The sequence below is a fragment of the Perca flavescens genome, chromosome 9 (assembly GCF_004354835.1).
Source record: "Perca flavescens isolate YP-PL-M2 chromosome 9, PFLA_1.0, whole genome shotgun sequence".
NCBI lineage: Eukaryota > Metazoa > Chordata > Actinopteri > Perciformes > Percidae > Perca > Perca flavescens.
Window position 1 is genome coordinate 26,257,422 of NC_041339.1, and position 27,170 is coordinate 26,284,591.

At 40.1% G+C, this 27,170-nt stretch overlaps 1 protein-coding gene across 4 annotated transcripts in view; it reads left to right on the forward strand.

Annotated features, from left to right (window-relative positions):
- The first annotated feature begins 2,404 nt into the window (after positions 1-2,404).
- adamts10 (ADAM metallopeptidase with thrombospondin type 1 motif, 10) overlaps positions 2,405-27,170 on the forward strand; it is a 64,438-nt gene continuing 39,672 nt past the window's right edge. For 2 of the 4 annotated variants that reach the window (XM_028587734.1, XM_028587735.1), the window contains exons 1-4: positions 2,405-2,479; positions 10,520-10,917; positions 26,059-26,195; positions 26,333-26,542. In XM_028587734.1, the coding sequence (XP_028443535.1) occupies positions 10,815-10,917; positions 26,059-26,195; positions 26,333-26,542 (450 nt within the window). In that variant the 5' untranslated portion in view covers positions 2,405-2,479; positions 10,520-10,814. Of the gene's footprint in view, positions 2,480-10,519; positions 10,928-26,058; positions 26,196-26,332; positions 26,543-27,170 lie in introns of those variants that run through there. The other 2 variants (XM_028587736.1, XM_028587737.1) reach the window with 2 other exon arrangements.

The window sequence follows — 27,170 nt, forward strand, 5'->3', positions numbered from 1 at the left end:
AAAGGCAATGCATACACAGGACTCTTATGATCTCTTTAAATCTTGATTGACCTATTACAAACTGTAGAATACTGTCTCCAAATATAAAAGCCTGATTAATTCAACATTAAAGGAATAGTTTGACCTTTTGGGAAATATATTTATTCACTTTCTTGCTGAAAGTTAGATGAGGAGATTGATACCAATCTCATGTCTTTGTGTTACAAATGAAGAGGAGGAAGAGACGTTTAGCATTTAAATAACCTTCAAAGCTCACTAATTTACATGCTAGCCTAAATCTCGTTTGTTTTATCTATATAAAAACATCCAAACAAAAAGTGTAAAATGACAAGTTGTGGCTTCACAGGGGAGTTGCCGGACTATTTCTTGGACGTGCTTATTGATGGATTTTATTTCGCCTTTGTACAGAACCAAGATCCAGTCTTTGTGTAAAGCTAAGCTAACAGGCTACTGACTGTGGCCTCCGATTTAAAGGAATAGCTTGACATTTATATGCTTATTCGCCTTCGTGCAGAGAGTTAGACATGAAGATCGATACCACTCTCATATCTGTATGTTAAATATAAGGCTAAAGCCGGATATCTTAGCTTAGCATAAAGACTGGAAACAAGGGGAAACAGCTAGCCTGGCTCTGTCCCACGGTAACAAAATCTGCCTACCAGCAGCGCTAACGCTCAGTAATTACTATAACAACTTATATCACATTTGGTTAATGAAATAGTTCTACATTTTGGGAATTACACTTATTCAACATCTTGCTATATGAAGCTACTGGTGGAAGCCAATTAACTCAGCTTAGCATAAAGACTAAAAGCAGCTTCCAGTCTTTTTTTTTACACTTTAATTTTGTTCTTAAGCTAACTCTTGTTAGGCCTATATGTTTTTTGTTTTATTTAACTTAAAGTGAGCTTGTGGTACACTGTGATGCTAAAATAATTGTAGGCCTATGTGCCCTCATCTCTATGTGATGTGTGTTTTCTTTTTTTTAAATTACAGAATAACCATTATGACACGTACACACTATACTAGTGCACCTGTGCAATAACCACAGTACACACACACACGCACGCACGAACACACACACACACACACACACACACACACACACACACACACACACACACACACACACACACACACACACACTGACTGCAGCTGCTTCCTTGGAGTCGCGCATCAGACAGCCAAACAGCAAGCCCCCTTTGAATCAAGTCAGACAACCACAGACAAAACAAAACCGGACAGGAAGATGTTTGCCTTCAAAATAAAAGCAGCCCTTGTAACCTAAATGTAAATGGTGGGTTTTCTCAATCAGACCTTAGTGATCTTGAATGGGTCAACAAAGGATCTGCCTTTAAAAGCCCCATTTTGACCTGGTAGTCCAAGTGGACTGCTCTTAGTACACTGTCCACTTGTGATAGGATTACTCCCAACAGATGTTTAAACCAGGTCAAAACAGGTGAATTTGCAAGTGACACGTATATGTGGGACATAATGTGTATGTTTTTAATTTGGATTGTATGTGTCTCCCTTTTACTCTAACTTTGAATCATGACGGCATTTAGAAAAAAAGTTGTTGCCTGGAAAAACAAAAATGAGCCCCCAATTGTTCACCTTAATTTTACCACTGACAGAAGAGACCCTTCCAGGTTGTCTGATGTCTTGCGGTTTGACTTACCATCTAAGCATTAACATAATATTGTAAAAACTTAACACTGATATAGGAAAAGTAATACCACACTTAAAAGGGGGTAAAACACGTCTTTTTTTAAAAACATGTTGGTAACATGTTGCAATTACTAAATACACGCAGGTCAGTATCGCAGACATGAGAGAAGAACATTGAACATGGTAATCCATCTGATTTAAAACCCTTAAATAGTTTCAGTAGCCTATATTCTGTATCTTGACTACTGGCATTTGCAAAGCCACATCCATATGGTGCAAAGAAAAAATAAATAGCCAAACCAGATCGGGTGGTGTGTGGTGTTGCTGTTGAAATAAATAAACAAAAACCCTAAGAACTGCACTAGCGCTATAATTGAAGACATGGGGCTATTTTACATGGTGTTTTTTGTGTTCATCGCATCAGTGATACACACATAAAGGTTTTTAAATAAATAAGTAAAGAAATGTAATAGCCTACTTAGCCTATAAAAAGTCACAGAGTTGGGCAGCAAAACGCACATTAACAATCAGGATTGTTAGAGATTGGATTATTGTAGCCTACTTCAAGATTAAAAACATCCATGTAGGTTTTAATCAAGTCATTTCATTAAACCGGAAGATAAACCCTCAGCGTAGCTCATTTTACCCAAAACCTTTTGCAGATGTGACTATTATTTTGCAAATTGTAACCGGAAGTTTGATGATCTGAGTGTGGGTGACTCGACATCACCGGCGCCGCCTCCTCTCCGCTCGCTGCGGAGGACAGAGGACAGAATCACAGCGGAATCTTCTGCAAGGGGACACGGGGAAGGTAAGTCAGCGAGCTCGGCCACACTCTATGTGTTTTCATGCACAACTCTGGAGGAAAACGTTCATGACATGATGCTGCCAGGAGGCTGCTCTGAACACTAATACGCTAATTTCTCCAGGAATATTTCTGCATACTTTGAATGTCGCTCTTGTTTAGTCTTTTAGTTTTTTCGTTGTGGTATCAGAGGGTCATGATATGGACCTCTATGGATTTAATGTTGTAAATGTGTTTGTATACTATTCCTCCTAAAATCTATGTTTGAATTGGCTCTTCTCCTCAAGAGCTCTTAGTTATGGCTGGGAGCTCCTCATTGGCTGATGTCAATGCAGTCAGTGTGCGTGTTTGTGCGTGTGTGTGCGTGTGTGTGCGTGTGCGTGTGTGTGCAGACATCAGGTACATAAAGTGAAGAGTGGCCTTGATTCGTTCACCGACTGGGGGAGCAACATGTAGCTTCCCATTGATACAAAACTACTGCAGTAATTCTGCAACAATAATTATTCTATAAGGTTTATAACATATTTAGGGATTTATGAATTATAACTCCAGAATGTTACAGCTAACTTTTAGATTCTCTGAAGTAACACAGATGATCTAAGTAGTTGTAGGACTTGTGTGCACATAGATGCAAATACAGTATGTGGTCCCTCAATGAACAGCAGGTTTATTTCTTTTTGTCAACATAATTGCATTCTTTGTGCACCATGTTGGTAGAATTAACATATGCTCTTATTCAAAGTACTATAATTTGTGTCATGTAGCCTTGTTTTAGTTTGCATATGATGGCGAGAGACATATTAGTTTAGTTTCTAGAAATGCACCGATTGACCGGCTGGTGACCGGAATTGGCCGATTTTCACGGGATCGTGAATGCAGATTTTATGCCGGTCAAATGCTGTAAATAAATAACATTGTAAAGGCTACTATACACAATGCATATGAATTATATATAGGCTAGCAAATAATAACAATAAACCCACTATTAATTACATTATCTTAATGCAGTGTAACTACTAGCATGTAAATAATGCACATAAAATACAAACATGAGCAAGGGCGTTCAACAATCGCCATTATAATTGAATCAACAGCCACGTGCAACCTAGCTAGCAGGTGAAGAACACAAACAACGAAATCACCAGCTAACATGAACTGACAACATAAGTTACACCACTTACAGTTCTCAAGATCTCCACTGCTAGTTATACTCCGGACAGCGAGTTTATTTTTCCTTTCTCTACCTTTTCCACCGGGTGGCGCGCGTGCCAGCTCTAGGTGTAAAAGGCATGTCCACGCTATTCTCCGACATGCACTCTAACAATCACAGAAGTTTAGTTTGCTTAATATATCAAATTTGTTTTAGTTGGAAATTGTATGTGAAAAGAAGGAAATGGTTCTTCCATAACATTGCACTTTAGATGTGTGTGAATTTCCCACACCATGAGTCATTTATTTTAGTTCTATTTTATAATGATCATTATCTGTTCAAAAAATGTTTTATGCAAAATGTAAAATGTTCTATTAAAAAAAAAATAGAAGATAAATATTTGTGTGTGCTGTAAAGGGGTTAGAAAAAATTAAATCAGAATCGGCTAAAATCGGTGAAAAATCGGAATCGGCCTAGAAATTGTAATCTGTGCATCTCTATTAGTTTCTCAGGTTTTGGATATACCATCAACCAAACCACACACTAATACATACATGCACATTAGAGATGCCTAGTCTAACTAGGCCAGGCGTAACTGTGGCACTAAAACTGGCAGCCAACCAGGTTATGAATGGTGATAACTATTAGCGTAAACTATTATTACATTTTTTTTTAATAAGGAAACCGTATTGAATATTAATCTGTCACATCATGGTTGCTACCTTTAATGAGGTCAGTTATGGTGGCAATACTGAAGCCCGAAATTGCATTGATGCATCTGTAACTTTTCCCCAACACACACACACACACACACACACACACACCTTCTTTTGCACCACATCAATGCTATGTCTTGATGAGATAGGTAAAGAAGATAAGAGCTGAAACAATAAGTTGATTAATCAATGTTGATTAAAAGAAAACTGTCAGCTATTTTGACATTAAGCAAAAAATGCCAACCATTAATGGTTCATCTTCACAAACGCGAGTATTTGCTGCTTTTCTTTGTCTCATGTGAGTGACTTAACTGAGTATATTGTTGGTGTTTTGGACTCTTGGCAGTCGTAAAGAAGCTGTGCAGAAATGAATATGATAAAAGACAGAAAGAGAAAACCTTCCACCACCATCTGTGCTGTGTTCCCAGTGCTGCTGGCTGACTCACTTCGTGTCGAGTCAGCTCTCTCTCTCACTAAATATTGTTTCAGACTCGAGAGGCACATTTTCAGAGTTAGGGGAGCACATCCGAGGTTCTCCGGCCTGTTTATGTTCCCACTTTTCATCTGCACACTGTTTATTTGGGGAAATTGAAAAAGGAATGCCTGCCTCTTTCTCTTTCTGTCTTTGTACTAGACAGAGAGAATGAGAATTTAGTCTGAGAAATATTCCTCAGTTCTTTGTATTATTTCTATCACCTGTTAAGGTTTTTATGTGGAGATCTGCGTGAAGCTAGACTTCTAGAGGGAGTAATTGCTGCTGAGGCAGACTGAAACGCTGCAGCTGACTTGTGACATTCGTCTTAATCGGCTATTTGATCCCACAGCCTCATGGTCTTATTAGAAATGAGAAGCCACACTGCCGGTTTAATGAAATAATAAACTGAACCTAAAGCTGATTCATGAGCTACTCCCTGATCAAAGTGGAAACACTGTGTATGTGTGTGTGAGTGAGTGGGGGGAGTGCTAGACTTGAAGCTAAGCTGAGGGACACTTAGCATCTGTTCGCTCCACACAGACTACTTTGAGCCGGTCATATGGCTTTGATTAGTGTGCTAGTTTTCGGATAGCTCCACTCTCCCTGGCAACAGTTAAAGACAAGGACAGCATAGTTAGCTCTAGTCTTAAAAAGAAAAAAAAACTCACTGTACATACATCCCTTACACCACATGAAAAGCACCAATAACTAGTGGATGACAAGATGGAAGAGATGAAGAGGATTACAAATTTGGCCCACCCTTATATTCCCACCTAATTATCCCAAGCGCTCCAACTTTTCTCTCTCTTGTTAACAACGACCCCTTTCTTCTCCCCTCCTTCTTTTCTCTTTTGCAAATTGTGATTGCGTTGGAAATTGTGTGGCCTGTCTGCAGCTCGGACCACTTTTTCTCTTGGCCGTGATTACAGCAATATACTCGATATTTGTAGCTAATCCAAGCAAAACACCGAGCTGAGAGTCGACGTATGTGCTCGCTTGGCCTGCTGACAAACATAAGTTTTTTATTTTGCTCAAAAGTGATACAGCCCACAGGGAAAGTTTTGCACAACAGACCACGGAAGATGTACAACACCATCACCTCTGCAAGACAGCTTTCTCTTCATTTAGCTGCATTTCTTTGTAGTTTATAATGGAGCAATAATTTACCAAGAACGCAGTGCATGCATGTTGTTGTGGGGATCTTTTGAAGCCCTCCACAAATCTTTTTAAGCAGCTTTGCTTAAAAAAAAAAACACACCAAGGGACAGCACTGGGGGTCCGGTCTCCCCCTCTTCCTCTTGTTTAAATAAACAAAAGGAGAGTTAGTGGTAATGAAAAGCACTTGATATCAAGCTGCAAGTTTAATAACCCACAATAAATCGAGCGCGTGAGCAGAAGAAGTAATGAAAATGGAGGGGAGTTTGGCTTGTGCAGGAAATGACTGGGAGAAAGCCTGAGGGAGGGGAAGAGAGAAAGACTTTCAGTTGTTCCATGTATGAGGGAAGCTGCCACAGTACAAAGACCCCTTAGTGTTTTTTAAGCAAGCTCTCCTTTTACTGTACCTTCCCGTTACTGTTTGAAATAAAAAAAGAGGCACATTAGGGCTCTTTTCAACTCATTCCTCCACACTCAGTTCAGGGTATTAACACTCAAGAATAATTCTCCCAGCTGGCTCGAACAGCTTACACTCTGCTGTCTCTCTTTCATTCCCCTCGGGCTTTGCGCTTGTTTTTTCCCTCCTCTTTTCAGGAGGCAACTTGTTCCCCCTGCTCTCGTCACCAAAAGGTTTCCCATCTGCTTCCGATTACCTTTGGCTGCAGTTGGTTAGCCGCCAGCCATCTGGGCCAGTGTGGCGTCTCCGCTCGCTCTTCTCTCCCCAGACGGCACTGATGGAGGGGAGGCTGGGACAAGAGTGAACTGGGTGGGCAGACTTTACTGGAGAATAGCAAGGGTTGGTTTTTTTAGCTGACACTGCAATCCATAGCCAGGAAACTCAAGTCAAAGAGAAGGGCACCCATGAAAATGTGACTCCTCATCCTGGCTCTGGTCTGTTTTTGTAATGGGTACTGTGGGTCTGAGGAAGTCATTTTCCATTGTTATTATAAATCAGACTCGCTCTTGTGTTGGTCTGTAAGTAAAAAACGGAATGCGCTAAAAGGGAACTTGGGGTTTATGTATAGTGCAGGACAGTTAAATTAGTACTGTGGAAAATGAACAAGAGACCCAAGATCTTAGTCTGTGATGTCTGCCCGGCTGAACTGTTACCTCCAAATGATCATAGAGTACTGTCATTCAAGGAATAAACAATATTCTCTGTTATTTTTGGAAATAGGAAACAGTCATTGAATTTTGCTGGCATTATGAAATAGTATGCAGATGTCATGCAACTGTATGTCAGGACAAAGCCAGGTCCCACCTATGTGTGCTGGATTTTGGATTGCAAACAGCATGTCCAAAAGTTTCCAGCAACTTAATAATAATAACCCCTCCTGGTCACAGCACTTGCATTACTAGTCTGGTTGCCTCATCTAACAAGAAGCCTGCAGTTTAGGTTTGTAGTATTGATGCCCAGGTGACTACAGTGGTGCATTCCTGTTAAGGTAAACTGAGATAAGGTCATTGCTCTCATTCGCTGATCTAGTGAAGGTGTACCATGATTTTTTTCTCCTCCAGACTTGATTATTGTAACATATTTTATTCTGGTCTCAGCAAGCAAAACATTCAAAAACTTCAGTTAATTTAAAACACTGTGACCCCATCACACCAATCCTTGCTGTGCGTGGTTGTGTGTACTGTAGTTCCATTACTGTTACGATTGAGGTTCTGACTCAAAAAACAGAGATACCACACGAGACACAGAGTAACAATTTCAAAGGGTTTTAATGAGAGTCTGTACTTAGCGTAATCAAGGTCGGAAGGAACAGGGCTTGATGACTTCCGGACTGGACCGAGGCTAGAGGCGGGCAGGCAGTGGTCAATCCAAACTGTCCCTCTTAATCCAAGGGTGGAGGTGGCCAATTCTGGGCGGTGAGGAGCAGGCAGAACAGCTGACAGTGGCAGGGAATGCAGCAGGTCTTGAGGCGAGGTCTGAACAGAGAAGCAGGTTATAAGCACTAAGAACTACAAGACGAGTAACAAACTAGAAACAAAGTTACACTGAGCCAAGTTACCACACTGGTGGATGATGGTGAGATCAACCCGGGTTTAAGTATTGCAGAGGTGATTCATGGATAGGCAGCAGCCGTGCAGGTAGAGTGGATTGAACAGCCACGCCCCTTGACCTACTTCCAGACAGAAACAAAAGGGAAAGGGGAGAGAACACACTAGGGATGGGGAAGGACAGCTGCCCGGTAACAGTACCTCCTCCCCTCAACGGGCGCCACCCGGCGTCCCACTAGGCTTGTCCGGATGTTCACGATGAAAGTCTTTAACCAACTGCGGCTCCAGAATAAAACGCCTAAGGATCCAGGTCCTCTCCTCAGGCCCATTACCTTCCCATTCAACCAGATATTGGAGTCCCCTACCCTGCCTCCGAGCGTCCAGGAGCCTTCGGACCGTGTAGGCCGGATGGTCGTCAGTGACGAAGTGCTGAGCAATGTGGGACCAGGGGCGACTAGGGACCGGGAGAAGCTGCAGCACACCAGAGGGAGGCTGGTGAGAGGCTTTACCCCGTACACAGGTAGAACAAGCCGCCATTTAAGCACGGACATCAACTTCCACTTAAGGCCACCAGAAGTCTCTTTAACAATGTCAGCGTAAGGTACATCGCAGAGTGACAGGCGAAGCGGGAGGTGTGAACCCAATGCAGCACCTGAGGCCGCCCAGACTCCGGAACATAGAGCAGGTTAGGTGGTCCATCTCCCGGTCCAGGGTCTGTTCCTTGGGCCGTTTTCACCAGAGATTCAATCTCCCACATGACATGAGTTAAGTCTCTTGGTAGATTGGATGTAAGCCAAATTCTTATGGTCGGTCCAGTCCACCACTCCTCCAACTCCAGCTTCACCGCCAGCAACTCCCGATTTCCCACGTCGTAGCTTCTTTCTGCGGGAGTCAGTTTCTTGGAAAAAAAAAGCACAAGGGTGAAGCTTCTGGTCTGTGGGGGAGCGATATATGCTTCTCTGGGGATTTAGAAAAAATTAGAATGTTGTCGAGATAGACAAAAACAAAAGTGACAGCGGGCGCTTCAACTATGAATTGTCTGATTTTGCCAGTCAATATGAGGGTTATGGAGGCTTAACCAGGGGAAACGAGGGGGGATGAGTGGGGTGGTTAAAGCGGACATGAGTTTAAAGCTTATCTTTTCACGATGGTTACCAGACAGAATTAAAGTGACAGGGACGGTTTGGTGAGTGATCTCCACTAGGAGGTGTCCTAGAAAGGACAGCTGCCCCATAACAATTACATCTTGTGAGTAGACAAGTAGTATCTTGTGAGAGTCAGTTATACCCTAGTCTGGATCAACAACAGTTCATTTCCAGGATAATCGCTGGAACATCCGCTGAAACTTCGAGCTAGCAAAAAATGCTGAAAATGGCAAATTTTAAAGAAAATCTGGCTCTTGTAACAAGGCAGGCTTGCTTGGTTCTTTCAGGGAATAATTGTAAAGATTTACAAAGAATATGTTTAACGTTTTACTATCCAATTGGGACGTTTTGGGACCGATTGTGCCAGGATTGCTGTGGACGAAGTAACGTTATGTTCAAAAGCAATGATTAGGAAGAAACATGCCTCTTTTAAACATGGGAGTGGTGTTGAAAAATATGAGGCAAACTGGCTGGTTAGAGCTGAAATTAAGAAAGCCAAAGTAGTTGAAGTTGATTTTCCAACTGTAAGATGTCTATCGCAGTATGTTATGTATCATGGTCACATTAATAAACAAAACAAATGTAAGGGATTCATATCAAGATTGTTGTATTTGTATTGTATTTTATGTGTTTATGGTCAAATATTACTACCGGTCAATATATCTATATTGAATTTTTAAAACAACTAACAAATATTGATATCAACACCCCTCCCCCTCCCCCTCCACAAGTATTGGACAGGCCATACCCATCACAACTTAGTCTCAGATGTAAACAAGGTTCATATAGGCACTCATACCATCCGTCTGCTAGCCAGGACGCCAGCCAATTAGTAAGCTGTACAGTCAGGCAGCCAGCCAGCAAGTCACTCAGCCATACAGCCAACCACCACAGTCAGCCAGCGTAGCAGTGATGGCAACCTGCTGCTCCTCTCAAATTGGCTCATTTTACCCCAGAGCCTCTGACATAATACCCACTTCAAGCCCTGTTTGGGCATTAAGCACAGCTTTTTACAAGATCAATGGCTTCCTTTGTGTTTGAACTCTTTCCGGTGGGCAGGCAGCTTAAAGAGCGGGGCCTCAGGGGCCCCAGGTTGGGACCTGCTGTTGTCTCTGGTCATCAGAGTGAAAGACAGGGTGCTTGCCCTTCGTCAAAGGCAAGATTGATTAGCTGAAGGAACAATGCAGGACTGGGCGGTCCACTGAACGCTGAATATGAACTGGGTAGATTTGTCTGACTAGGAACTGCATGGGTCAATGGGATCTCATGCTCTCTCTCTCTCTCTCTCTCTCTCAGTCAGTGTTTTACTATGTCTCCCTTGGTCCTCCCTTTTTGAGCCTAAATCCTTTCACTCCCTTTCCTGGCCTTCCTCTTCCTCACTGAACAATTTCTCTTCTACAGGGCTATAGAGAGGAGTTGAAACCTACCAGTGCTGCTGAGTCCCTTGGGATATCCGTCCAGGTTTTTCCTGCTCCTATGAGGACTCGTCCAGGATCAATTACCACTCACTGATCACCACACTGTAGAGGCTGCTATGTCTGAACCCACGGATCTTTCAGCAGCCATGGCCCAACAGAGCGCTGAGCTGTCCCACTGCTAGGCGACGGGGCATCCGAGAGGGCAGAAGACATGTTGGGACAGAGGCCCGGGGACCACTGCACTGAATTCTGTTACTATAGCAACTACTGTAGTAACCATGGAAACGCTATGGAGGACTGGTCTTGTCTGCACTGTCATCGTCATCATGGTTGCCACAGAGGTCGAAGGAGGTCACAGAGATGAGTTTGTCCAGTCACAAGGTGAGAAGAGGTGATTATATATATATATATATATATATATCTCTAGCAAATTAAATACCTGTGGGAAAAAAAAAGAAATCAAGCTAATTGTTTAGGATAATTGCCACAAAGGCCTTATGCACCCAGAGAGACAGTATTAAAAGGATAGTGACCACAGTGTTAAAGGAGAATTCCGGTCAATTTTAACACGTAGCTCTGTTGTTTGTAAATTTGGAGTGCTGTCAGTAGCGAGAAAAATGAAAACAATCGGTGTTGCCTATACTGTGTTATCCTCCTGCTACAGTTTGCACCCAGGAGGCTGAAACCAGGCACATTTTAAACGTGCTTTTAGCCTCTTAACTTGTTCGAAATGTCATTCCAAGTGCCTACCCATGTGAAGTGATTCCTTCCGAGTGAACTCAGTGAATCTGACTGCTGTAGATGTGAAAGAAATGCATAAAAGTTTTGCTAATTCAGTTCTGTTTAGTTCCGGTGTTGAGACGGCAAGACGAGTGCTTCGGGACAGTCTACAAACTACAACACCGAAAAGAGATACAACAAACGTATTTATTAATTTAATAATTAAATAAGGTAGCGTCTCCAAACTTACCTCAATTATAACTTGTCTCCTGCTAGTTGTACTACAGCATTTACTTTAAAAAAATAAGCATAGGCCTATTTTTGAAAATATTTTTGTATCTCTTTTCGGTGTTGTAGTTTGTAGACGGTCCCGAAGCACTCGTCTTGCATGGGTAGGCACTTGTAATGACAATTCGAACATGTTAAGAGGCTAAAAGCACGTTTAAAACTTGCCCGGTTTCAGCCTCTTGGGTGCAAACTGTAAATTAATACCCAACCAGACATACGTATATTTGTTAAACAGACTTCATGCAACAACTTAGACTCAATCATGTTCAAGTGTTTCTGAGGCTGAGAAAAGCCTGCTAGTAAGACTGCTACATAATATCTACTACAAAGTTACAGTGATCCTATTGTAATTTAATAATAACCATAGTATTCCTATAGTTATTATAGAAATGTGAGTTCATGCTTTCCCACCAAAAAACAGCAAAGTCAGCCACCTTAGTCTTGAAGCAGGTCTAAAGCCAGGTTGCATAACAAAGGTTTAATCAAACATTTATTGTGAACAGAGTTTCAGACCTGAGTTAGAATTAACAGCACACACCTTATTGTTTGAGGTCTTTATAAATAGTGGGAAAACATAATTGGTTTATTGTCTATGATCCTGGATTTATACTATGGGTTGCTTTGATTATTTTCAGTGTCTTGAGAGCAACAATACTTTAAAGTATTTTATTGTTGAGGCGACCAGAGTGAAATCTGTTTTTCATTTCAGTAGTAAAAAAAAAAACTTTACAATGCTACCCATATTTAGAAATTCAGAATAAGTACCCTTTTTTATTATTTAATTTATACTTTAATTGTAATTTAAGGATTACCATGTGTTCTATAGTTACTGTAATTGTTTTATGTATAATTCCCATGCACAGTTCTCAGATGAGAAAAAGTTATGGTCTTACCTGGCTATCTGTCTGGCTGAGGCACAGTCCAGGGGCCCGTTTCAGGAAGGAGCTTTAACCAACTCTGAGTCTAACCCTGATCTCTGAGCTGATTTACCCTGAGATGGGAAACTCTGAGTTTTCGGTTCCAGAACAGCTGATTTGAGTTGGTTCAATCAACTCAGAGTAGGTTCACTCAGAGTTAAGCACGTGCCCCACCACTATAAAAAGGCAGCATGAATGGAGCCATGATACTACAATTTACCATGGTAACAACCACAAACGAACTGCGAGTTTGAACGTGTATTTTGGTAAAAAAGCAACACAGCAAAAGAGAGAGAATTTGCGTGGGATAAAATTGCTGCTAGAGTAAATGCCTAAGTTCCAATATAGTGTATTCATATTATATTTAATCATAAGTATAATATTACTGGTGAAATGGTATTGAACATATAATCATGAACATTTCATTTAGGTGCAATCATGCGGGCGAAAAAGTCCTAGGCCTACTAATCCCATTCTGAGGCTGCAGCACCATCATTAACAGAATTATAATTCATAATCTTTTATTTCAAAGGGTTTACATCATTCACCTGCAATACTGTGGAACTCCTTTTCTTACTGGTTTGTGTCCAGGGAACACTACAATAACGTTTAAAAAACGTTTCAGAGCGAGTCACATACTTCTGATGGCACTTTGCTATAAAGTGGCTTTACTAATATGCTCCGCATCACCAGTGTTGGAAAGAAAACTGCCATTTGCAAAAAAAAATGTAATGCGACACAAATAATCTGCTGGGATGTAAGAGCATGTCCACGATGGATGACGTTAGTGATATGAGGACGGATAAGGTTATGTAGGCTACATAACTGATAGACTGGGAAGAAAAACAATACCGCTCAAACAGGTAGGCTAGTATCTGGAAATGAAAATGGTCGGGGGCTCAATATCACCTCCCGACGCATGTTTAACTCCCTGCAAAGTAATACAACTTCTTCTTCATCAACGGGATCGTCGACAAAAGGAAATGACATGTTTTGAGAATAAAAACGTTTTATAGTCTGCTTAACATGGTTAATTAAACCAACCCTGTTTTTTTATTCATGCAGATAATAAACTGCTAAAATGCGTCTGATACAGACTGAATGAATGAATGAGGAAATGAAAGATCGATGTGTCAGAGGGAGGAGACTGAGAGAAACTCGAGGTTTCTTGAAGAAAACCTGCTCCCAACCAGGTTAGGTTCACAGACTCAGTTGCCATAGTAACTGACTCTGAGGTTAAGTTCCCTCTCTTTCTGAAATGGGCTGGAGTTCCCCCTCTCTCTCAGGTTTGATTAACCTCTCTTTCTGAAACTGAAAACCCAGTTTCCCTCATCTCAGGGTTAACAAACTCAAAGTTTTCTCTAAACCTGCTTTCTGAAACGGGCCCCAGGTCTGCAGGTCTGTGCTGCTAAACTTGAACTCTGCTTCCACAAATCATGTAGCTGTTGCACGTGCCCACCCCCCCTCACCTCTTGCCACACAGTCTCTCTCACATACACACTGAATCTTGAGCGACTGAAATTTCCCAGAGTAGACAGAGTAGACTTTAAAGCTACTTAATTCTGATATTAACAATGGATCAAATGACTACGTGTAATGTAAAGGGAGTTATTCCTAATGATAAACCCACAGAACTGCAACATTTTCAGCTTTATGGAGTATTTTACCCTTTTTTAGCTCATTGTTTGAAATCTGTGGTGTAATTGGTAGCGATGCTGCGTTGCTGTGTGGAAAGGAATCCGCCGACACTGTTTCTTGATTATAAAGGTTTATTTACATCGAAGAAATCAGCATCATTTGACAAGCCCTGCAGAGCTCGGAGAGGACCTGTTTTCCCAATTCTCCAGTGGTCCTCTGACTTTCTTTGTTTTAACATGGTATATATTCTATAATGTGTGTAAAATAGATGGGGGAGGAAACAATACTTTGACCAATGGCTACAAGCCAACTGGCCTTATTTTGGAGGGGCCATTGATAATGCACCACAGATGTTTTCAAGAGAGGTGTCTTGAAAGTAGAGTAAAGTTCATCTGGGTTTCTTTGTTACCCAAAGCTTAAATACAAATCATATAGAATATGCAGATACAATAAGATGACAATATACCTCATTTCCACCCTTCGAGACTAATTAAGTCTCAAAACAAAAAGAGTAAGATTATTACAAAATAACACAAGTTTTAACAATGTCAGGAAATGTAAACAAACATTTTATGGAGTGTAAGAGCGAAAAACCTGTCTGCCAGCTTCTTTCCAAATATCCATCAATCAATCTAGACAGGAAAATTCTCTCACGGCCCCTCTGCCCCAGGCGACCACCTTCAGTACTCCAGATCAATTATAAATCTTTTTATCAATTCATGTAATGTCTTGGTGTAATTGAATACATATGACAGCCTCAGAAATCAAAATAAAATCAAAACAATGTCCCAATTCAGACTGATCAAATCATCGGATCTGTAAAAGGACCTCGCCTTACCTAGACCCCGCTGTCCCTAAGCGTCAAGAAAAACATAAAAACATCTGAGGTGTCCATGTGTATCCCACAACAAAACATTCTTCTTCAAACAGTTTTAATACAAAACGAATATGACACAAAGCATGTATCCACTGCAGCTCCTTTGCAGTGTTGAACTTTCAGTGTGGTGTCGATGGAGTCTGAACTTTCATCACTGTATCCTTGTTTAGAATCCTCCAGTCCATTTTTATTGTCCATATTTAAGTATTTGAATCTCCCTTTGCACATTCCCCCATATACTCTGGAAGAAAAGAAAACACAACCAGTATCTTTGCAAAACAACACATAAAAGAAAACATCAAATAAAATATCAAAATTACTATGAATGAATCAGAAATAATATGAATGAATCACATATGAATCACATGAATCACATTCCATTTCCCCCCTTTGATAAATAAAAAACACTAAACAATATTCAAAGAAATGTGAAAATGACGACAGAAATCAGATATTCAAAATGAAGAACTTCCCATCAATACTGCTAGATTTATCCTCAAATGATAGCATTCAAAATTACGAAAGTGTGCATTGTCTCTCTTCACTCTACTTCCAGAACTAGAATCAGATTTAGATGTAACAAGTGCTTCCCTCCTTTTGCAACACAAGCTAACCAGGTGCTTCCTAAATCCCTCTTTGCTGACTATTGATAGTCAGCAGCAAAGGTTATGTCATTTTAAAGATAACTCTTATCCTAATGTATCAATCACACCTTCAACAAATTAAATCAAACAAATTGACCAAATCATAAACCACCCCATTTTTTTAAACGCGTATGGATGTAGCCAATTGGATAGAGAAGACCAAATTTATTTTAAGAGCCAATCATTTTGTAGCATGTAATTACGCACTTTCTACAATGTATCACACACAACTCTCTCTTCACTGTTTATTTAACAGATAGTGGGTGTAATAGATCCCCTTATGTTCACCACCCCTTCTTTCAACCTCATCTACTTGACATTCCTGTATAAACTGGACTGAGGCTGAAAAGTAACCTGACACACAGCAATATACTAGCATAAAGCAATGTAGCCACCTTGCCACATTATAAAATTATAACTTTGCATATATTAGTCAATACTGAATTCTCAATTTCTCAATGCAAGCCATCATTGAAATTTAGACTGATACTTAAACTAACATCTCAACACATCAGTGTAGCATGTTGAACTGTGAAAACTATCCTAAACTCTTCATACCAAGTCTACTCGCAAATGTAATGTGCAGAACAATCGTTCCTCTCCATTACATTGTTTCTGTAATTAATAAGCCATAATTGTAATCTCTATCAAAATTCAATGAATTGCAGAGCTTCACTTTGGAATCTTTGTAAATTATTTTACCTTCTAACCCTACAGGCTAGAATCCTGCAGGCTTCAGTAACACCACTGCAACTTATGTAGAATAATGAAATTCAAATCAGATTTCTAAACCTCTATTTACATTACAAAGAATTTTGATACATAATTGGACTGTAATAACTGATTTCCATTCGTGAATCTGTACTTAGAGAGAATGATATGAATAGATTACCAATACACTATAAACAACAAATTAACCAATGTAAAAACCTTTCATTTGACTAAGATATATCTGTGAGTGGAAGTGGTCTTATCTTTTCTCACATTATTACTGTTACTATTTTCATATGGTCCTAATGACACTTGTGATACACCTTGCCCTTCTTTTTGTATTAAAGATAAAGGTGCATTTACAAACTACATCCAAGAATAGTTTACTGATGTTAATGTCAGGCTATTTTCACTAATAGTCACACAATTGTTCTAAGACAATTATTTTAACACAATTTTGAGAACAGCACTCTCAATCTGCTGTTTGTAACAACTTTACATTAATCCAATTCAAATTTGTACATGAGATCACTCCCCAATAAATTATTTGAGCAGCACTCAAATAATAGATGCATATTCAAAAATTAATGTCATTGGAGCACAAAAATAAAACAGTGAAATGTTCTTTTAACATTTCCTAACACACCAACTGAAATAACTTGTTTGTCACTAATCTTGTTAGAAGCTGTCACAGGTCATTTCAAATTTAATAGAATGTATATCACCAGGTACTGACAAAATGTAAGATTTTCATACCAAGTTGCTTAATTTAGAGGCTTATCTTAACCCTTCATATAGATGTGTTCACATAAGAGTAGCTCTATTTTAAAAATAGAACCAATTACTTCTTTAGAGTATATGTATTTTCAAAATGTGTGTTGTCAGTGCATTACCTACTTTCTATTCGTCGTTATGCGTTGATATGTCGATGCGCCAGAGCAAATCCGGTCTCTCTCCCCTCCTTCTCTGGTCAGTCAGCTGATGTCCACGCTCATCTGTGGGGATCTGTACCAACTTGTGACTGTCCTTGTCTTCAATTGTTGGATCTCTTTCCGGCCCTGATGACACCTCCCTTTCAGATCTTCTGGGCACCTCTAGAATCCTGGCTCCAGACCCCTGTAAGGGTTCACCGGTCTTCCAATTGACGTTAGTTGGCACCTGAATGCTCTTCTGTAATTTCCTGTAGGATTCCATCCTGGTATATTGCAATCACGGGCAAAGTGGCCATCTTGTCCACAATTGAAACACGCTTGTAGAGATTGCATAAAACACGGATTAAATCTTCCAGCTCGTCCTCTTCCTCTTCCTCTCCAGTTCTGCATCTGTCCAGAAACTGGCTGTGGGTATAAAACAACTGGAATCACTAATGGTGGCTGTTGATTTGGTGAACACTGATTCTGCATAACCAGTGCTTGCTTCTTGTCCTTCTTCTTATCTCCCACCAGCTGCATTCGATTAAGTTTTCTGGGAGTTTCTTGGTCTCGTTCTTTCTGCTCATGTTCCTTTCTCCTATGTACCTCTACTTGGTGAGCTACATGATCTGCATAGACAGTCCTTGCCATGCTCCACCTCTTCCAATTTGCTTCTCACTGGTGATGGCAGCCCCTTCTGTAGTTTGGCTCGCAAAATTGACTGCTCCACTTGACTCACATCTGGATCATTTCCGGTAATATTTCTCCACACCTGATAAGCTCTCAACACATAAGCTCTTGGTTTTTCTTCTTGTTTCAGTGGCTCAATTTGGATATTGTCCGGATGCACATTTGCTGGAAACATATCTTTCAATGCTCTCCACAGTCGACCTCTACTTGCGACCAACAACTCAGGATCATGTACAGCAGTTTCACATGTCGATTAAGTCTAGCTTTCTGTAGAATTTCTTCCATTGCCGGAATCCCAATAAGATTTGTCAAAAGTCTCTTAATATCTCCCATGACATACTGTGTTCCCACCGTAATTTCTTCCAACTTTAAAATCCAAGGATGTGCTCCATCTTGAAGAACAGGCAACTTATCAAGAATATCTGACATATTCTGTCCTTGAATTAGCACTGGAAGCATCTTCTTACTTGTCTTCCCTTTTTTTGACTTTCTCTCCTCTTTTTGGGATCCTTTTTTCAACAATTTGTCTCTCTGTATCTTCAAATTCTCGTATTGCTCTTCCAATCGCTCCATGTCTCTTTCAATCTCTTCTATGCTAGACGCTGCAGGATGAAATCCCATAGCTCCTTTACTCTCCAAATCTTCATCACTGTCTTCATTCTTACTTTCATCAGAGGTGTGATCTCTTGTATCTTTTTGTTTCCTCCATTTTTCATCACCTCTTTTCTCCGCTCTGGCCAGCCTCCTTCTAATCACAGGATCATATTCACCCATGATCTCTTCTGAATTACTCTGATCATCATCATCATCTTCAAATTCCATCCTTCTGAACCTCACTTTCCCTTATTTTCCAGATGTGTCGTTTTCTTCTTACTTTTGGAGTTTGGATTCATCTTTATGGTCGTTTCTGCTTGCCTTCTCTCTATTATTTGTTCATCTTCATCTCTGATGCAATAATCACCCTCCTGAGTGATCACTGTCTCACTTTGTTCTATTGTCAGCACTGATCTGTATCACTTTCAGCATCATACATCTTCTGAGCCTAGGCAAAGTTGGGCTGAACTCCTCAAACTTCAGTTCATCTGTGAATGTCCAACAAAGTACTTTGTGGTCATGTGTAACGTTGCTTCTTTAATGTCAGTCTCTGATCATGCCCTGAAAACCATCTGGGTGTTCACTTCAACCACTCAATCATGGGCAGTTGCAAATCTGTCACCCCTCCTTTTCTGCTGCTCCAACTCCAGATGTGTTTCTGGTGCAAGTGTGTGGAGGATGGGGCCAAAGTTGAACGCTGAATACTGTGTCTGTTGGATTGGGGTCATGTAGTTCAGGGTCTGTTATTGTCTGTCACCGGTTCTGTAGCTTGTTGGGGGAGTGAGACAGGTCCGCTCTGACATCCATCGAGGCGCATTGAATAAACACAAAACACAACTCCTCCAAGAGGCATTACTTTTACTTTAATCATACGTGTATTTTAGTTTTCTTGATTCTCTTTCTACATTCTAACCTATGACACCATTGATTCAAAATGTTGCTATAAAAATATTACCTAAGTAAGAAAAGTATCATAAAATATGTACTTCAAGTACTAAGAGTAACAACACAGAAAAGTCCCCTTATCCTAAACTGGAAATGATCCCAGTAATTCTATCAATCAACCAAGTATTTAAGCAACTAATCATTTCAACCAAACTTGTAGACCTATATATTTGTTGGACAGTTTAACAACAATAAGACATCATATTTCATAAACATATGTTTTATCTACACAAATCCTAAATCTTTTTTTTTTCATTTGTGTCGGATCACAATAATTTGCAATTCGTCTTTGAAATTACCATTAATCATTCCTGAAAATTAACCAATTTGTCTCTTTTTCCTAAGTTTTGGTGCTTGTGGTATAGCAGTCTTTACTATCCTCATCTAAATGTTTACCCTCCTGTAGATTGGAGCCCAAATACTGCAGTTATCTCTGTACCAACAATATTAATATGAACTCCATTATCCTAATTCAAAAATACATGTATCTCTTTCTTTGTCTTTCTGTCACCTTCACAACACTCTCTTTCTGTCTTTAACCAACTTAGTACATTCTTGTACCCTTAACTTTCCCTTAAAGTCATGTCTTATTTTCTTTCCATTGTCTCATAAAACTTTCTTTTCCCTTTCTGTTTTACCTTTCAGCAACATACGCTTACCATTTTCTCTCAACTTTCCTAACTATCTTTTGTAACAATTGTTACCCCTTTAATATACAAAGTATATGAACCAACTCAGTCTAATGTTTCATTAGGATTGAATTAACTTCACAGAAATCATATTCATTCGTTCTGTTTCCCACCTTCACAAATGTCACTCATTTCCTTAGCACAATGACATGACCACATGTGACAGTGGAGAACTTTTAGTAAAATCAAAAACCTTATAAAATTATCAAATTTTGAATTATTTTATTCAAAGTAAAATCATTTTAGATGTCTCGCCACTCAAAACAAGCGATCCAACATTGTAGAATGGCAGAGGTGACAATCCTGGAGCCCAGCAATCAGTCCTCTCATCTCTTACTTCCAATAGAGGTATAGAGGCTGGAATTTTCTTATTCCAGGGTGATCAATCACTGGTCTGGGTTCCAGACGCAAATCACCTATGCCAGCTGTTAATCTTTTCTTTCCTTCCCTTTTTTCTCTTCAGACCTGAGCCTTGTTCATGCCTACTTTTATCCTTAAATCTTTCTCCCGATTTGTTCTTTTCATGCTTCAGAAGCAAGCATAGTTAAGGCTTCCTAATTAGAAGGACATTTTAAATTATTATGCCATTTCTCTAGATGTTTTATGACATTTTTCTATTTTTCTTTCTTTATATCTGTCAACGTAACTCTCATTTATAGATTCAATGGATCTCAATCAAATAGTTCCCTTTCTCATCTTTGCAGCACATGCGGCAGCACCCCAGTGCAGGCAGGGAGTGGCTTAAACGTCTGTGGACCGAATATCATCATGACATATGCCACGCACACACAGTCTATCACACACCGCAGAGGCACCGCTGTTCACACACACACACTCTGTCTCACATACACATCCAATCAACAAAAAATGCATTAACCTATCCATAAAATCCCTTACACTAGATTCCGCTGTTTTCCCCCTTTTTATTTTTTGCTACCTTTGAGGTATAGACTCCAATGTGAGATTATTTCGGACATAAATTCGTCAACCCATGAAACGATTGGCAATCCACACTGGAGTTGACCTACACCCCCAGCTCCCAGAGCTGACCTGAACTTTAGAAACCTAGTAATCATCCAGGTTTTGTGGCCCATCTAACATCGCCTCACGAGGGTCTCTTTGAGGGCTTACCAAGTTAACAGCGTTATCATCCCTATTACCTTTTTCCCTTTTTTTCCTTCCTAAAGCATGATTCCGCCATTTCTTTTTCTTTGAATTTTGCTACCTTTTGAGGTATAGACTACAATGCAAAATTACTTCAAACATAAATTCATCAACCCATGAAATCTGTAATTTCCATTGCAGTTTATTCTACACCCCCAGTTCCTAGAACTGACCTGAAACTTCACCTAGTAATTTTCAGGTTTTGTGGCCTGAACTAGTCTCGCCTTATTCAAGGGCTTTTATTAGGTGATTAATGGCGTTATCATCCTTATTTCCTTTATTTTCTCTTATTTCCCTTTTTTATTTTCTCTTATTCCCTACCAAATTTAAAACGGAGTCCCAACCACACAGCAATCACAGCACGGCACACACACACACGGGTTCGAAACGGTGCAGCCCCCCTCAACGCACACACACAGAGACACAGACGAACTGACCAGCGCTCTCAAAGTTGTGAGATAACTCACCTTATCAGCCAATGGAGCGGAAATCAGGTCGACCGTGCCCGTGATGGAACGTTGAGGTCACAGGTCGCAACACATCCCATCTTCGTCGCCAATTTGTGTTGTAATTGGTAGCGATGCTGCGTTGCTGTGTGGAAAGGAATCCACTGACACTGTTTCTTGATTATAAAGGTTTATCTACATCGAAGAAATCAGCATCATTTGACAAGCCCTGCAGAGCTCGGAGAGGACTTGTTTTCCCAATTCTCCAGTGGTCCTCTGACTTTCTTTGTTTTAACATGGTATATATTCTATAATGTGTGTAACATAGATGGGGGAGGAAACAATACTTTGACCAATGGCTACAAGCCAACTGGCCTTATTTTGGAGGGGCCATTGATAATGCACCACAGATGTTTTCAAGAGAGGTGTCTTCTGAAAGTAAAGTTCATCTGGGTTTCTTTTTTACCCAAAGCTTAAATACAAATCATATAGAATATGCAGATACAATAAGATGACAATATACCTCAAATCCAAAACTCTGCTCTCATTAACCTTGCTTCCAACCACATCAGGCAACTGTTTAAAATAAACATGACCTGCTAAGCACCAAACAGCAGACAGACAATGTTAGTGACTACCTGGTGAACATAGCGGATAATTTAGCAGCTAAAGAGACAGATATTATTCTCAGAAGTTGGTGGAGACCGACAAATTAAGCTAAAAGACAGTGGACTTACATTCACCCGGTTGACAGAAGAACGACAATGCCAAATGAAAGCACATGTTGCTTTGTGGCTGCTGGATGTGTAAATAGGCAACAAGTGGACCATGACATCTATATAAGGTGATGATATGTTTGATGTTAAGATTTTATAACCTGGCTGCAGGGATTTGCTCTCATTCAGCCACAAGAGCATTTGTGAGTTTGGCAATAGATTTTGTGTAGCACAGTTCTCATCTTGGTAGCTGCTTGCGTCTTCCATTGAATTGCTTAGTAGCATTAGCAACTTTAGGTTTCCTTTTGGTACAGTGAGTTTTAAGTATTTCTAAGTTGTCTACCCATGTGCGCCACAGTCTTTGGAAGTGCAAGAATAGCGAGGACTAATTTAAAATAAGGACCTGATCAGGTTCAATTGAAAACATTAAAGGTGCAGCCTTCTGAAAGGTGCTTCTATCCCCGCCACAGTGTCACCTGGAAGCTCCTAGCATTAGACCAAAATGACACAAAAGTATTTTGGCAAAGGGTGTCTACATACCTTTGGCCATATGGTGTATGTATCACTTTCCTGTGTGTCACCCAGACTGCATATAGGAGAAAGACAGGAGAGGCACTAAAAACACTTCTAACAAGGTTATGATCTAAAGACAAGCACTTCTTCCACCATTTTTTCTCTTATAGTTAATAATGAATAAGCACAGGTTTTCCTCCTCTTGTATTAGTTGTTTCAAACGAGGTGGAGCAGCGTTTTGGCCTGAGGTGCCATGAAGGTGTGTCTGGGATGGAGGGAGGGACAGTTTCCATCCAGAGTATTTCCTTCCATTATTTTCATTTGGTGATAAGAGAAACCAGGGTGATGCCCTGCGCATGGGTATTTATCAGCACAGACGCTTCTGTATGAAACCCTTTTAGCCAGGGAGTGTCTCCTGTTAAATTTAGCAAACATGTTTCCACTGTCAGTTTGCTCTTTGCTTTGATGCCTACTTAACATTTTGAAATACTGAATCAGTCGATGAACATATTTTGCAAGGTCGCTGTGGACTCAATTTGCTACCCATTAAACACTTCCTCTTAAACCTTTACTCCCAAACATACTACATATTACATACAAATTTGTTTTACTGGTTTTCATTAGTCTACAGTTTATTCTATGTGAGGTCTCATTATTTCTTCCTTGGAGGTGAGTTATTTGTACTTCATTAACACCCTCCCCTCATTTTCTCTCCAGGAGCTTTTCCTTTGCTTTAATGGTAATACCACCTGCCAGATTACTCGCTGTAGTTTGTGAGAGCAGAATGGATGTGTTCTGGGAAGCAGCTCAGACTCTTAGGAAGGTAATGCGATGCATTTAAGTGTCCATTTTAGGCCTTTTGAACTAGTAATCTGATGAATGATCTGATGACTTTTTAAATCTATTTAGACTATTTTTATTACCTCTTTTGTTTTGAGTAAACAATCAAGTCCAACCGATTTATAATTTTATTATAATAAACAAATTAATTTATTATGAAAAGAATAGGTAGTTGCAACCCTAGAAAAACTCTGATAACCATACTAACATTTTCTGTTCAGTGACAAATGATGAACAAATTAGCGATTGTTAGTTGATGGTCATTGAGAGTAAAGCAGTCTAAATACTGAAGCTATACACAATTTTTCCAGGAATTGGTGGAGACCAGAACAGCTAAAAAGAAAAAACTTGTATATTGGACATATACAGGTGACCAGAAAAACAGCTCCAAATGAATGCTAATGTTTATCCATATCTTCTGAATGTGTAAATAGGCAAATGTTAGCTAACACATTAGCATGAGCTAACTTTACAAGGCAATGAGGCGTTATTATGGATCCCACATACTTCTAGGCAAGTCCCGCCCTATGAAGCAGCTCGATTGGTTGGGGTTAGGCATTGACCTCGACTGGTTAAGGTTAGGATAGCCGATTGGTCAGGGGATAGGACCTGAACAAATCGGGTTATGTTACCTTGCGTAAGCATGGATGCCTGACCAATATTGGTGTGTGAATGCTATTGAAGGGCGGGTCTTGCCTACAAGTTGCGTGGGTTCCATAATAACACGGCAATGATACATCACACTGCTTGTTGTGTATTTTTTTGCACTCATGTAGGCCTAACCAAAAATCTATTATTACATCATGATTATATATTCTGCCACTATAAGTTAGTAACAGTTTAAAATTTTGTTCCTAGTAGCACCCACTACTGGCACAGTTTGTTTTCTTAGGCAGATAACGATAAGACATTTGAGAGTGGATTTGTTAATTTTTTTATAATTTTTAATGATTTTTTTGTTACCTTAGTAATTCAGTGTGTAATGGCTCAGTGATACAAAGTGAGGACTTAAAGACACCACTCAAAGCCAGAAAAGGTAAGCTAAAAGGTAAAGCTAGGTTTACTAGGCTGTTGGTCAGAACAGGGTTTTACTACAGAACAGGCAACCAAGTCAAAAAGAGCATAAGCAGGCAGGGGACAAAAAAGGCTTGGACGTTACGGCAGGGATAGCACAATAGACAATCTGGTAGTAATATAGCTTAAGGAGAGCTAATGAGGGATTTGGGAGCAGGTGTGCCAGAGGGTGTGTAGGTCAGATAATGAAGAAAAGCAGAGGGAAAAAAGTGCTGAAAATGATTAACGGTCACTGTGACAGTATACAGTACATCTTTTTATGATTTGTAACCACAATCCTTGAATTGTCTGTTTTTGTTCCAGTATGATTCTCACAGTTTCACAATTAGTTCCAGTAAAAACTTTACAGGCGATCCCACCTTCTCGAACCCTTACGGAAAGTGTGTTTTGCTCACAGTATAGCTTAGCGAGGGAAGAAAATCAAACAAGAAATTAAAATGCTAAAAATGCTGAGTCATTCACCGTTTTTGAAAAGGTAACAAGGCTACTGTCCATATTTGTTCTCATGACTAAAACCACTTGAATGCCTGGCATATTTTGTATTAAACTTCCCATGTCTAAAATACAGTACAACCTCACAAGTTCCATGAGAAGGCAGCATTTGTAATTGTGCTTGCTGTTTATTTACGTCAGACCTATCCACTGCATACAGACTGGTTTTCCCCGGTACAGAGCTCTCCAAGTCTGTACCAGGGAACTCTGATCTCTGGGTATTTACTCTGTGTGGGAAGGGGCTGCGACTTCACCAACTGAGGCCAAAGACCTTTTCCCGTTAGTTAGCTGACGTTGGCTGTTTGGAGCTTTGTGTGTTTGGACAATAAATCTCCACCAGGCCCCGGCACAGACTGGGACAGACAGGAAGTATACAGTTTCAAGGTAACCATGGCAACATCCCTTTGGCCTCATTCGGGAGGGGGTTCTTGGAGTGAAGGGACCTTGTCAGTAATGGGCCAAAAAGTCTGCAAGTTTCTCTTTGCCAACTGGGTTACTCTCTCAATAAAAAGTCCCATAGCATAATTCAAAATAAGCAGCTCCCAAATCCTCAACTGTTTTTAATTAGAGTCAGTTAGATTAAGATGAATTTGTGCTTTATTAGGTTAAACTCAGATTTTGGTTGTATGCTTTCTTTATTTCTCCCCATCTAGCTGCTTTCCTGTCCAGTCTAGGCCAGTATGAGATTGCCATCCCAGTACGTGTAGGACCTAATGGCCAGGCGCTGGATGCAGAAATGTCGCAACACCACAGATGGAAACGCAGCACTGAAGAAAGACTGCCTGACTCTGTATGATGCTTTTTGAAATTGTTTTCCATTATTTTTCATTCTTCTTTTGAGTTTCTGTTTGCCTTACACACGTACAAATCTCTCTAATATACGGATCCAAGAGCATTTCTAAACTTCTTTTTTTTCCTATCTTTTAGCTCTTCTACCAGCTGTCCACGTCACGTAACAACTTCCTGCTGAACCTAACGCTGCAGGGAGGCCTGCTGTCCCGGCAGTTCAGAGTGGAATACTGGAAGAAAGGCCGATTGGCCTGGAGTCATCCTTATTCTCCCCACTGCCACTATGTTGGACACCTCCAAGATCAGCCGCACTCCAGCAAAGTGGCCCTGAGCAACTGTAACGGCCTGGTAAGTCTAATCCACATCTAATACACTGAGTGAGGTCAGCAGCAGCAGCAGCGCTGGCTCAGCAAATGAGGGATCAGCAATGCTTGACATCAAATAATTACATTTTAACAAACCTTGATGAATCAAAGCCAGCTTTAATCTTTGCCCAAACCAATCAGTGTGGTCCTAAAAATCGAAATTACCTTAAATGAATTGACCTAATCTGAAAGGAAAGATTCATCCTAAAAAGGTGCTTTATTTATTTTTCTTATATTTTTCTCTCCCTACAGATAGTTTACCAAGTGTAGAAGACATGATGATATGTTACAATATGTTAATGTTAATACATCTCCAGTGCAACTACTTAAGACTTACACATTTGCGCCAGCATATTTAACAATCAGGGATACATAAATTATAATGCACTACAGCTAAAAGAAATCCAGTACTATCACAATTGTTCTCTTAAGGGTTGTGTACAACAAACCATATGGGATGGAGTGAGAAAGACTTCCACATTCAAGACTATTCAAGAGTACGTCTGGTAAAGATCGAAAATACTGTACATTGACAATAATAAACTCTAATATCAAGAGTTTAATTATCTTGAAAGATGGCCAGGTTGGATATATCAGAGTTTCTTACAAAA